Below are 12,408 nucleotides of genomic sequence, written 5' to 3' on the forward strand. Positions count from 1 at the left end.
GTAAATCCTTTTTTTAAATGTGCAACAGCAGTATTTTTCTGTATTATTAGACCATCTTTTGCCTAACTACTAAAAAACACTTGCTTTTACATTTACTTTTGTAATACTAGTGTTTTATTGACTGTTTTTGTGCAAAAGTCATCATTCACATTGAAAGTATTTTCATATGAACCAACAATAAAAATGTGAGACACTCACATTTATCCATTTACAAATTCCACCTACAATATTTAGAAACCAAAACAATTTAAAGACATCTTTTACATTTGAAGTGTAAAAAATTTACCTTGAAAGCCTTTTTTCTTTTTCAATACACATTTGGATAAAATTTTCACCGGCACACTGGGACTTGGGTGGACCTGTTGAAATATTTTTCTATATTAGAATAAAAGCATGATCTGAATAAAGCAACCAGATAAACCCCGCCCTCTTTCTGTGGTTCACCTGGAGTCAGTCAAAGCTGCCTGCAGGTAAATGTTAGTGTATTTTCATTTATGGAGCTCTTTCTAAAGTTTCCATGTTTTGTCTGATTTTGTTTCCAGTTCTAATTTCAGTAATTCTCTGAGGACTTTTCATGAAATTTTTGTTTGATAAAGAAATGTGAAAGTCTTAACCAACATGCTGTATACCATTCATAACTATCAAAATATTTTTTTATTTTGTGCTCACCATTATCCTTCTGAAACATGATCTTGCAATCCTCTCTTTAAAAAAAACAGAATTGAATAAAATTCAAAAGTGGATCATACTTGAAACCATGTCAGGAGTAAAAAGCAGAAATACACAGTTAGACCTAATTAAAATCATTTGTTTATTTCCTAACAATTGATTGATAATACAGAAATAAACAATGCAAACATGGACAGATTTCTGTTCTACCACTGACACTAAAAGCATTTTATTAACCTTTGATAACTGATTATTACCTAAAAAAACAAAAGACGCAAATCAGCCTTTAGTGTTTTTCTAATACAAACTCAATACTTGATGTTAAGGCCAGTTCAAATCCCATCACAGACATTCTGTTGACTCATGGTTATGTGTGTTTCAAATGATGCTTTGGAAACATCTACATGTTGAGGATTCAAACACATTGGTTGAGCCGTCACTTTTTTTAGGAATGTAAAGCACAAAAGCCTCTTCATGATCACACATGGTGTGATTACATCACTTTGTGTTTGGCCAGACTGGAGGAAAGAGGATCAGGGGCCTCATTTATAAAACTTTGCGTAGGATTTGCGTGAGAAGTGGCGTACGGATGAAACATAGGACGTGCGTACGCACAGAGATATTCGGATTTATAAAACTGTGCGCACGCACATCCTACGCATCTTTCCCTTAATAAATCACAACCAATTCTAAATGCAGCGCAGCTTTTGCGGCTTCACGACACGCCCATAGTTGCCCATAAATAGTCTGTGAAACGCCCACAAATGAATATTCATTGATTGCGAAACCATGGTAAACACAGAGAGGAAATCAAAAAAACGTAACTTCACTCAATGTGAAGTAGAAGTTATCGTTGGCGAGGTGGAAAAGAGGAGAAAAATGTTGTTTGGAGGGCACAGTGTGGGCATTACTAATGCCAAAAAGGCACTTGAATGACAAACGGTGGAAGACGCCGTAAATGCTGTAGCCTCACAACCTCGGACCGTGGCCGAAATTAAAAAGAAATGGTCGGACATCTAAGTCGCGGCAAAAAAACGTCTGGCGCTGCATCGCCAGAGTGTGTCTGCCACGGGGGGTGGGGGACACCGGAGCTGACCCCTCTTGCTGAGAGACTGGCGGCAATAATTGGGGAATCCCTTTTAAGGGGAGTGGTGACTGAGGCGGAGGGAGACACCGATTCGCCAGATGCACAGGGTGACACCCCCCCAAAAACCCGCAGAGGTCCAACAGGACGGCTCGAGGAAGTCGGAACCGGCTCATAAGCCACTCGTCCTCGTTTGCCAGCAAGTCTTCTTGCCGTCTAAAGATGCGTTCACTCCGAATTCTTCCACTTGCCACATCTTCTAAGAGCGCAAGATCAGCCATTGTGCGTCATTACGCATTGGGGAATTTTATTTCCATCCATTTAATTAGATCTGACAAGCTACAGATGTCGGTAATAATCGACGTGGAAATGGGAAATTGATCAGCGCAAATGTAATTTCTTGTTGCTTTCTGAATGGTTGAGACATACGCCATACATTGTTTTATCAAAAATAAAACAAACTAAAGGCATATGCATGAATACCATAATTCCATAGCTTATAAAGAAATGTTTTAATATGAAAACAACTTTCCCCAGTGGACAATTGATACGTCCGTCCGTCCGTCTGTCTGATTCGCACGCATCTGGCGGCGCGTGCACACGCAGCGGCTCCTCTCTCCCCTTTTTTTGGCTTTTCTTTTGGCTTTATCTTTTTGGGTTTCAATGATTTATTGTTTTTAAAAGAATGTATTTTTTAAGTCGTTTATTTATTATTTTATATGCTGCTTGCACTGTGGGGTGAGAGGAAAGCAATTTCATCTGTGCTGTATGTCTTACGGATGCAGCATTTTTGACAATAAAGCTGACTTTGACTATATCTGCTCCGCCAGACAGACACATTGACGAGAATATCAGTTTTGTACATTATTTTGTTCTGTTAACTATATTATTTATCAGGATGAATTGCACAACATGCCAATATTGCAGAACATATTTCACTTTTCTTTTTCCAAATATGTGTTCATTTGAATTTCTGTTGTAATTTTCGTTTGATCTTTTTTGTTTGTTTCACTGCTGATCGATCAAACGGGTGTTCGCCTAGGCTGTTAATTGTAAGACTTGCTTTGTGAAGTCTTCATGTTATTTCTGAGAGGCAATATTGTCATTTTCACTTTCACGTGTTTCTTCCATCTGCCGACGGTGTCGCCGTTTCTCATTTCACCCGTTTTTGTGCGTACGCCTGGGTCAGAGCTTGCGTGAAGGACCGCACATGACCCGTCAAGTTTGCTTTTTATAAATCCCAACTGTTGCGTAGAGAGTGGCGTGCGCCTTCTTTTGTGCGTACGCATCGTTTGTAAATGAGGCCCCAGGTCTTTGGAGACAAAACCTCAGCTCACAGGTACCTGCAGATCCAAACCACCTGGTGGAGCCCTTATCTCATGCTTCAGTTACTAATCTGCAGCAATCGCACAAAAAACAACCATCAAAGACAGAAAGCAGAAACTACTTGGGAGTCGTTCAGATTAGATTAGTTACAGCTGCTGATTTTAGGACACTCATCTCTTGGTTCTATGAACATCTTGCAGATGAATCATCATCAATCAATAAGGAAATTTCCCCATCGTGGGACTAATAAAGGAATATCTTATCTCTTATCATCATAAAAACATATGATATAGAGTCTTTATCTTGATAGAATCTACTGTAATGCTGAAGCTCTTATGCTTAGTTCTACTAAGTGACTTTTGGATTTTCCACGTTCCACTGAAATCTAGAGGAGACAGAGCTTTTGGAATGGCTGCTGATGGATCCTGAAGTTGATCTCTGTGCATCAGAGCTGCTGCAGTTTTTCCTCAATTTAATGCTTCACTCAAAAATCACATCTTTGAAATAGCTTTTGAAAAAGCTAGAGCATAAAAAGTTTTGTCCTTTTAAATAAAAAATAATCTCTCTAGGATTGATGTAAATGTGCTACAAAAATAAAATGAACATTTACATTGATATCTACCTGGTTTCTTTTGGAGATTTTCCATTGGTTCCACTGCTGATCCTCTTTTCGAGTTCTTCACAGTTTTTGGCTATAAGAGAAGAAACATAAAACTGACATTTCTTTTAATGTTAAAAATTGTGAACTGTTAGGAGCATTTAAAACACACAATAACATCAATTTAGATGAATAAAATAATATGCAAAAAACATTTTTCAGTATCAGACTTACTTTCATTTGATATATTATTGCAGAGGCTCCCGAATGACTTTGGTTTACATTGACTATCTTCATCATTTTTTGAGACACAAATGACCACCAATCCCCAAAATATCCAAAACATCATCCTGTGACATGAAAAAACTCAGATAAATAGGCAGAACTTGTATTGGACTTTTCTTTAGTATTCAAAGTGTTGTTATGCTGCTTCTCATCTACACACTTCTCAAACAAACCTCCATCATTTTACACACAAACAGGGAAGATCTACACCACGTCACCAAACCTAAACAGTTCTGGGTCACCAAGAACACGGCTGCTCATTTTAATATATAACTGCAAAAACTTTACTATAAACTATTTAAAAAAAAAAAGAAAAAATGATGAAGTGAAAGCTAAAGCTTTTCTTGCTTTGAACCCCTTACAATCAAAAAAATAATTCAAGTCAAACAATATATTTCCAATGGAATGAAATACATGAAAAAGTTATTTTTAGCCCATTTTATTGACTTTTGAGATTTTTTAAAACCTACATAAAAACAGATATACGGTCCATCTATGTATGTGTATATATATACAGTATATATATGTGCTGATACACATGTAAGTCTTTGTAAAATATAACTTGAGCTTCATTAGTAAAAAAACAAAAGATTAGTCTCTAATTCCAAACATTTTTATGTGGACAAAAGAGAAAATGAACGTACCTTAAAGGATGCTGATGTCTTTATTGTAAATGAACAGAGCACAAATGTGACAGCCAAACTTAAGTAGCTGAATAAACGGAAGTTAGAGCTTTTTCCGCTGAACTATAAGCAAATGACATTCAAAAGTACTCAAAATAACAAAGACATATCTGTACTCGCTAAACTAGTTTTATATTTTTAATAAGTCCACTTCACCTTTGGGATTATTTGCCATGCAAAAAAAAAAGCACAACATGGCTTTGTTTAAATTTGCTACACATTTTGGTCTAACACTTGTTCTTGCACAACACGTGCACAGTTCTAAAGCATTATCCAGTAGTTTAGTATTTTTGCTTTCAATTTGTTTGGTAAAAGGAGGTCTGTTTCCCAATAATTGTATCAATCAAGTGTTTGATTAATGAAAAATCTAAAACTTGATACACAACTTAATAAATTCAAATACTACATAAACTATGAAGCGAAAAATAAAATATAAGTTTTGGATTCTTGCAACATATTTACAGCACTTGTAGAACACTTAAATACTGAACACACTACACCAATCAGAAAAGTAGAACAAAACAGCATTACTTTCTATATATTTTTTTAACTTGTCCAACAACTGAGAAAAAAGATGAGAGCTGAAGGCCTTTTGTGTTGGACAGGTTTTACTATTACAAAAAGTGATTATGAATCTTGTATCTCAGTGTGTAAATTTGTATGAACCGCTTTCTGTTTTCTTTTTTTTATTATTTTTTATTTATTTGTTACATTTTGTGTTTTAATAATTTTTATTTACCCTTGTGCTATCCTCGGCACTTTGGGCAATGATTCTTTAATGATTTGTGATCTTCACTGATGTCCATGGTTTACATGAAATCCTCTCCACCTTTATCCACCTTTGTCAGAGTTGCTCATTTAAATAGGTTATTAATTTAAGCTTCAAAACATTTATGCTAGATCTACAGAAAGGCAAATATTAGATCCAAACGGGAAATTTGAGACTAAGATAAGTGGAAGACATCTCTCCATCAATGCACTGTGGGTTAGGAGGAGGGATTGAGCAGACAGGGAGCAGTGCACGTGGGGGTGGAGATGCATGAACGCTGCCAAAGTGAACCATGTGATCATAAGGGGAACCAGATCCTCCCCAGCCCGACCAGCCAGACCAGGAGAGAGGGGGAGAACCCCGGACCAGGAGCGTCCCCAGCGACGGGACCCACGCAACCCGAGGAGCGGGGACAGTACTGTGGTTTTTTGATAGCAGCTTCGGATAAAGCCTTAACCCTTGAGCTATCTACGACCCTACCATTTCATTGAGGTGTTCTCCCTCCCATGACAAAGGTGGATAAAGGTGGAAAGATTTCATGTAATCCATGGACACCAGTGAAGATCACAAATCATTGAAGAAAAAAGGTTCAGAGCACTGTCTAGTGGGTCTAGATGACCCAACTCCCAATGTTAAACTGCTTAGGATAGCACAAGGGTTAGTAACATCTGTGTGGGGTTGACCTGGCAGTAACAAGAGAAAGGTGCTGATTGTTTTATCAGTTAAGACCAAATCTGTTAAAAGTCTGAAGTTGTATCTCAAAATTGTTTCTGTTTGTATCTGTGCATGCTCTTGCAGAAAGAACACTTTTGCGTTGTGTGTAGTGCTTTAAGTACCTGGTAGTATTTTTAAAAACGAAAAAAAAAAAATCTATAGTCGTAAATGTTTTTCACACGTTTAAATATTTATTAGTCACAAATCTACTTTACAAAAGGAAGAAAATCATGTTGATGTTGCAAAATAGTTCTGCATGTAAAACGTTTTTTTTTTACAAATGCAAAAACGTTATTTGCAGATGTAAAACCTATTTTAATGTGTGCATATTATGTACTAACTCAAAAATTGAAGCTTTGGTGCAATTGCAATACAGAAGATCTACTTCACTTCCAGGTAACCTGGGTTCTTGTGTCACTCACTTTACATGCTACACAACACTCATTTGTTGGCGCAGAGCAAGGCCGGTCTCTTCCCATCATCCATCTGTTTACGTGCTCTACCCCTAGCTTAAAGCCCCTCACACCCCCAACCTAACATCAGTGGTGAAACAGAAATGGTGAGCAATAATGGAGCCATCCAGCCGTACAGTTTGGAGCCAGATGCCAGCTTGGATGAGGTCAATGAAGACGTATGGATCTATTTGTCTACAAGCGGATGCAGAATGGGGCAGAGCAGAGTGGCTTGTGGCTTGCCGTAGTAACTCCTGATTCACGGTGATATGAATAAAGGAATTCTCAGAAGGCAATTTTTAGGCTACATTTCCTTTATACGTCTCCTCTATCATGAGAAAAATACCCCAAGAACACGTTAAAAAAAACACAGAAAAACACAGTTTTCATTGGAGTGGGTCAATACAAGGAATACAAAAAAGTAATACAAGAAAAAGAACAAATAAAAACCTCTGACTCAAACAGAAAGACAGGAAATCACTAAAATAGCTGCAAAACAGTTGAAATCAATCAAAATAGTGACTGGAGAAAACAATGACTTAACAGTACTTTTCCAGCTTTGTCCTTGATCACCTTAACCTGCTACACGTCCTCACATTTCTGTTTCCCCACCTCACCTGTTGATACCCACCTCTCCCTCTTTTGGGTCCAACAATTTATAAATGAATACAATTTTTTAAACCACATATAAAATAGAAACTTATGACTAAAACTATAATAAGGAACACATGACATAATCTGACATTAAGCCACTTTAGCTAAAAGAATCTTCTGTTCTGACTATTGGTTTGGACAAAAAAACAACTTAAAAATACAACATCCACTTAAGCATTAAAAAAAACATTACAGAAGATATTATTCAAATGCAGCTCTATTTGAGCAGCAAGCTCTAACTTCTAATAGTTTAGGTGCCCTAGGAGTTTGTTGTATTTCCAGTTGTCGTTTCTGGGTCTTTGATCTTCCTCAGAGTCAACACAAAGTAGAGAAATATGAAGAAACCTGCATTAAGAATGAAGGAAAAAAGTAAAGTCAGACTGTGAGCTAAAATGGGTTCAAGCAATTTGTAAAAAATGTGAATAAACAGTTTCTGGAGTCGCTTTAAGACCAAATTATTTGTCTTTTGTCTCATGTTTTTCTCTCAGGTCCATTGTCTTTAAACCATCCACCGTCACTGATTTTAACAGTTTTCTTTACTTTCCTGTTTGTGTTCAACATCACACTTTTACTATAACTTTTTAATCCAATGTAACTATTTTCCTGAACAACCCTTCACCTTTTAGTGCACAGGTGTTAAACTCCAGGCCTCGGGGGCCATTGTCTTTCATGGTTTCCAAAAAAAACCACCATTATAGCATCTTACTGGCAAAATAAACCTGATCCAGGCAATCAGGAGCCGGTGAAGTCTGTAGTCCAAGACGCCTGTTTTAGAGTATCTTTCACTTCAGCAGTAATCTTCTGGTGTCAGTCATTCCTAAAAATGACTGTCTAACCTCTTCATCCATCCATCCATCCATCCATCCATCCATCCATCCATCCATCCATCCATTTTCCAGATTTGCTGTTGTGTTTGAGGCCACAGCATTGCTGGAATCTACCCAGCTGCTGTCAGTCACTGGCAGGGTCATCTAACCACTTCTGTCCCTTAGATTGGAATACTGTGATTGTTACAGACAAGTCCAGAAATCTAATATATTAAAATCTCATACGTTTGACAGTTTTTCCAATTTCAGACAGATTTTTCGCTACAAAGTAAGGAAAGGCAAGTTTACTTGTATAGCACAATTCGTACAGAAAGTAATTCAAAGTGCATCACAAAATAGGAAAATCCATTAAAATCACAATATATATAACAGTGCATGATTAAAAACATACATAATCATTAAAACATTTACATTAAAAGAAATGAAAGAGAGAAGATGAAAAGAGGTGTCAAAAGAGGACCCTATTTTGACACCTCTAGGACCCTTAAAAGTAGTATGATTTGGAAAATACCTAATAGACATCACATTCTGTGCCTAATTTTGAAACATGTGAAATAAATGAAACATCATATTGATTTTTGTTTTGTGAACTACCCTTCAAAATTTACCAGTTGAGAACAAAGACAGTGTCTCACCTTGCAGTGAGTTGACAGTGGAGAAGATGTAGAGGGCAGGAGTGGCCTGTGGCCCGATTGAGAAGAAGATGAAAACCCAACCAATGCCAAGCAGAGTCATGAGAGCCATCAGCATGACTGTCTCCTGCATCCTGTTCTTTTTCATTTGTCCAAACTGCTAAAAAGAAAGAAAGAAAGAAAACAATTAAGGACATTTTGTTCAAGTAGAGGTGGATCAAACATTAGCTTTATATCTTTAAACAATTCTAAACTTTTTACCTTTAAACTATTTAAATTAGTCAGGTGGCATTGTTCCACACAGATTTACTCTTTGCTTTTTAGGAATCCAAAAATTATTCCAATATTAGACAAGTTATAGATCTTCAACAACTAAAAATTGTGGCAAAAATAGGCCATATTGTTACTGACAATTTTAGATGACAGTTCATTCATTGATACATTTTTCTTCTTTTATGTCAAATGCTTTTCTTGAAATCAGATCATAAATTTAATGAATCTTCATGTTCGACAGCCATATGTCTCACTTTTTTACTGTATAAAAACAGATAAAAAAGACTAAAAAATTACTTATAAGAAGGAGAGATTCACATTGTCTTATTTCTATAAAAATTCTATGAATGCAAATGAAATATTAGTAAAGAGTGAAACTTACCTCTTTATGATGCGGGTTAGTTATTAGATATCTCACAGTCATAGAAAACATGACAGTGTTAAAGATGAACAAAAGGGCGAACGGTCCCAGCGTGGTCACCAGCTGCACTGTACTGTTAGTTATGAAGCACCTATTGGAAGAAAAAAAATGTTTACTCTTTAGAATGATAATTAAAAACACCTCTGTAGATTATTGCAGGATTTTTTTGGGGGCGGTCCAATAGGCTTTGGTTGTCTAAAAAACGCTCAAATTTTGCTATGAATTTTGAATCTTTCGAAGTTGGAAGAAATATTGTACTTTTTTTTTTGTTTTCTTTTAAGCTACTGTGGGGTGCAGTTCTCGTCATGACCTGCTGGTAAAAAAAAAGTCCAAATTATTTTCAAATTATGATCTGCTGTTCTGATTATCCAAAATATGGGACATTTTGTCAATGAAGGTATTTTCCTTTTTTGTTTAATTGGCAGATGGGTATATCAATAGTTTACCCAACAAAAAATTCACAGTACTTTGTCCAGTCAATTCACCATTTATGGAGTTTTAAACTTGGGAAATGTGTTTGTCTAGCTTTTTGCATTCACATTTGGTCAGAGATTCGTGGTCCAGTGCATATTTATGGTTTTCTGAAGAGAGTTAAAGTGGAACAAAGCAAATGAAGGTGGAAAATTTATCAGCATTTCCCATAATTTTCCGCTCTTTCTAGAAGAATAATATCTGAGTAACCCTTTAACACCAGATCTGTCCCCAGCAACATGAACATAACATAATTCCAACAGATTCTGACTTTCCGAACATAAAGTGTTGCATATCGGTGCAAAGCCACTTTTCTCTGTTTCAGAATCAGACGATTTACATTGAGTGTGAAAGTACTTTACTATTGTAAAGCGTCACATCAACACAAGGCTGCTTTTCTTAGCTTCAGAATCAGTTGGAATTGTGTTAATTCCGTAATTGGTTGAAGAGTTATTATTTTCAGATAACATCAAAACTGCAACTAAAGCTCTGGTGTTAAAGGGTTAAACTTTCTTTAAACAAAGTTTGTCTTAATGTCCTGCACCACATCTTGGCACTTGGGGTGTGTTCAGACTAGAAAAGTCTGTTTGTCCTGATCGAGTCCTGAACCGTGTGTTTGGTTTCAGACTGCCATCAAGCTGACTTTCCTGTTTCAAACCAAAGCTTGTAAACAAAACCATGTGACTAAAGATTTCTTCAGTCATTGGCCAGGAATCACGAGGGCGGGGCAAACCAGCGAGTGGAAAAAAACCATGGAGGTGCAGTATTTGTTGGGATAGTTTACTGATTAGAACTTTATATTTGGCTGAACAATTTTGAACGTCAGTAACAACTGTACAACAGTTTTTACTTTGGTACGGTGGAGGCGCTCTGCAAGATGATTGCTGAGATTACGGTGACTCAGAAGGTACGCTGATAACTGTTCATGACATATAGATTGTCAGGAAAACAGAGTGAGAAGCAATATGTATCATGTTTAAAGTGTTTTTAGTGCGCCTGCATTTATTCAACCAAATTTCAATGAGTTGCTTTGTCTCTTCATTGCTCCTCTAGTCGTTTAGATAAAGCAATGCCTGGCTATAGTGGTCGTTTTGGTTAATATGTTCCACTCCAAGCACAGAGCCTATTCAGACTGTATAAACTCAGCCCGATTGGAAACAAAGCTAGACCACCTCAAAAGATGGGTCCGAGAGAGTTTCACAGTCCCAGACCAGAGTCCGCTTGTGTGTATTCAGACTGGAAATTTGTTCCTGATAATCCGGGGAAACAAACTCTGGTGCAGTTTAAGTGAATCAAATGTGTCCCGTCGGAATACATCCTTAAAGCAGAAGGGACTTTAGACCTGACGCAAGACTTGGTCTTTCTCAAACATCTGTGTCAGATGTGCCAAAAAAGATCGCTTTTGCAATTCTTTTTGCAATTGCGTCTATACAGGTTCCTTCATATAACAATAAGGAACATTTGTAAGCAGATACTCTTTTAACTACTAGTTTTGGAACTAAAGATCTGATCTGTACTTCAAAAACAACTGTAAAGCACTGTAACCAATTCCTATGCTAAAAAAGAGAGAAGATGACTTAACTGTCTAATTTATTGTATATTGCACACAGCATTAAGGATTATGTAACATGAGAAAAAAAGTGAGTTAAACAACGCAATAGATTTTGTGAGACATTGGGCTTCGGGCAGCAGCATCTTGCCTGGCCTGCTGCTGCCACCACCCAGGTAAAGCTTTCACACCTGACACAATAAAATAAAATAAAATACAATAAATTGTGGCTAGAAGAGCATGAAAATCACCAAAAGATAGGAACATGTATTCTCAAATGCTGGGACTTCTTAGTTTTGAAAGACTTACTTTTTTTTTTTAATTATGCTTAAAAATTAAGAATCTTTTCTTACATACTCCTGTTGGCCAACTTTGAACATCCATAATACTTCTCATTTTTAGACACCACAATTGAAACAATGACTGCTGGAACTCCTGAAACAAAAAGACAAAAAAATGAATTTAATCTTCTTCAGGTTCAGTTTCTTAAATGTTCAAAACTACATGAACCCACTCACCCCATCCAATCACACTGACTTTCAGCAGGTATCTACTGATATAAATGTTGAAGACTTTGAATATAAGAAGGTAGAGGTGGAACCCCTCCAAGGCCATCCAGCAGAGGGTGGCCAACAGAAAGTAGTGAAGAGCAAGAGCCATGTAAAGGCAAAGGCCTGATGAGGAAGATGTTGCGACCGTCTCATTGGGTAAAAAATGTAAATTGAGAAAGATCAAGGCAAACACAAGGTTGATATGGATCTTTTTAGAATCATCCACTCTGATTTTCCTGTCAGAAGAAAAAAACAAGATCAGGTAACTATTGTGTAGATTGGAAAACCTGTTCTACAAAATCATAAAGTGTCATCTTGCTGCAATAGTTTTCTTTCTTTTCCTTTACAAGATGTTTCTTCTAGGAAAGTTGCACTTTAAGGGTTCATCTGGAAGACTAGATTCTTGATAAATCAGGGCAGATTCCTCAGTTCTAACTTCAGATGGGGATC

General features: G+C 36.9%; 1 protein-coding gene across 1 annotated transcript; it reads right to left on the reverse strand.

Moving 5' to 3' along the window:
* Nucleotides 1–6,297: 6,297 nt before the first annotated feature.
* Nucleotides 6,298–12,198, reverse strand: LOC144991037 (adhesion G-protein coupled receptor G2-like). The gene is made up of 5 exons (XM_078944687.1): nt 11,926–12,198; nt 11,761–11,842; nt 9,349–9,478; nt 8,697–8,853; nt 6,298–7,579 (listed from the first exon to the last, which is right to left on the reverse strand). The coding sequence occupies exons 1-5, from the start codon at nt 12,065–12,067 to the stop codon at nt 7,494–7,496; spliced, it is 597 nt and encodes a 198-aa protein (XP_078800813.1). The 5' UTR covers nt 12,068–12,198; the 3' UTR covers nt 6,298–7,493.
* Nucleotides 12,199–12,408: the final 210 nt, after the last annotated feature.

Source organism: Oryzias latipes, chromosome 3 (assembly GCF_053564925.1).
Source record: "Oryzias latipes strain Hd-rR chromosome 3, Olatipes_Hd-rR_3.1".
NCBI lineage: Eukaryota > Metazoa > Chordata > Actinopteri > Beloniformes > Adrianichthyidae > Oryzias > Oryzias latipes.

What these genes read in the sequence shown, in the direction of transcription:
- LOC144991037 (XM_078944687.1), bottom strand. Translation starts at nt 12,067, where the DNA reads ATGGCTCTTGCTCTTCACTACTTTCTGTTGGCCACCCTCTGCTGGATG. An exon ending in AAGTTGGCCAACAGGAGTAT is followed by an intron (nt 9,479 to 11,760) that starts GTAAGAAAAGAT and finishes TTCTTCCAATAG; the next exon opens with GTGCTTCATAACTAACAGTA. An exon ending in CTAACCCGCATCATAAAGAG is followed by an intron (nt 8,854 to 9,348) that starts GTAAGTTTCACT and finishes CTTTCTTTTTAG; the next exon opens with CAGTTTGGACAAATGAAAAA.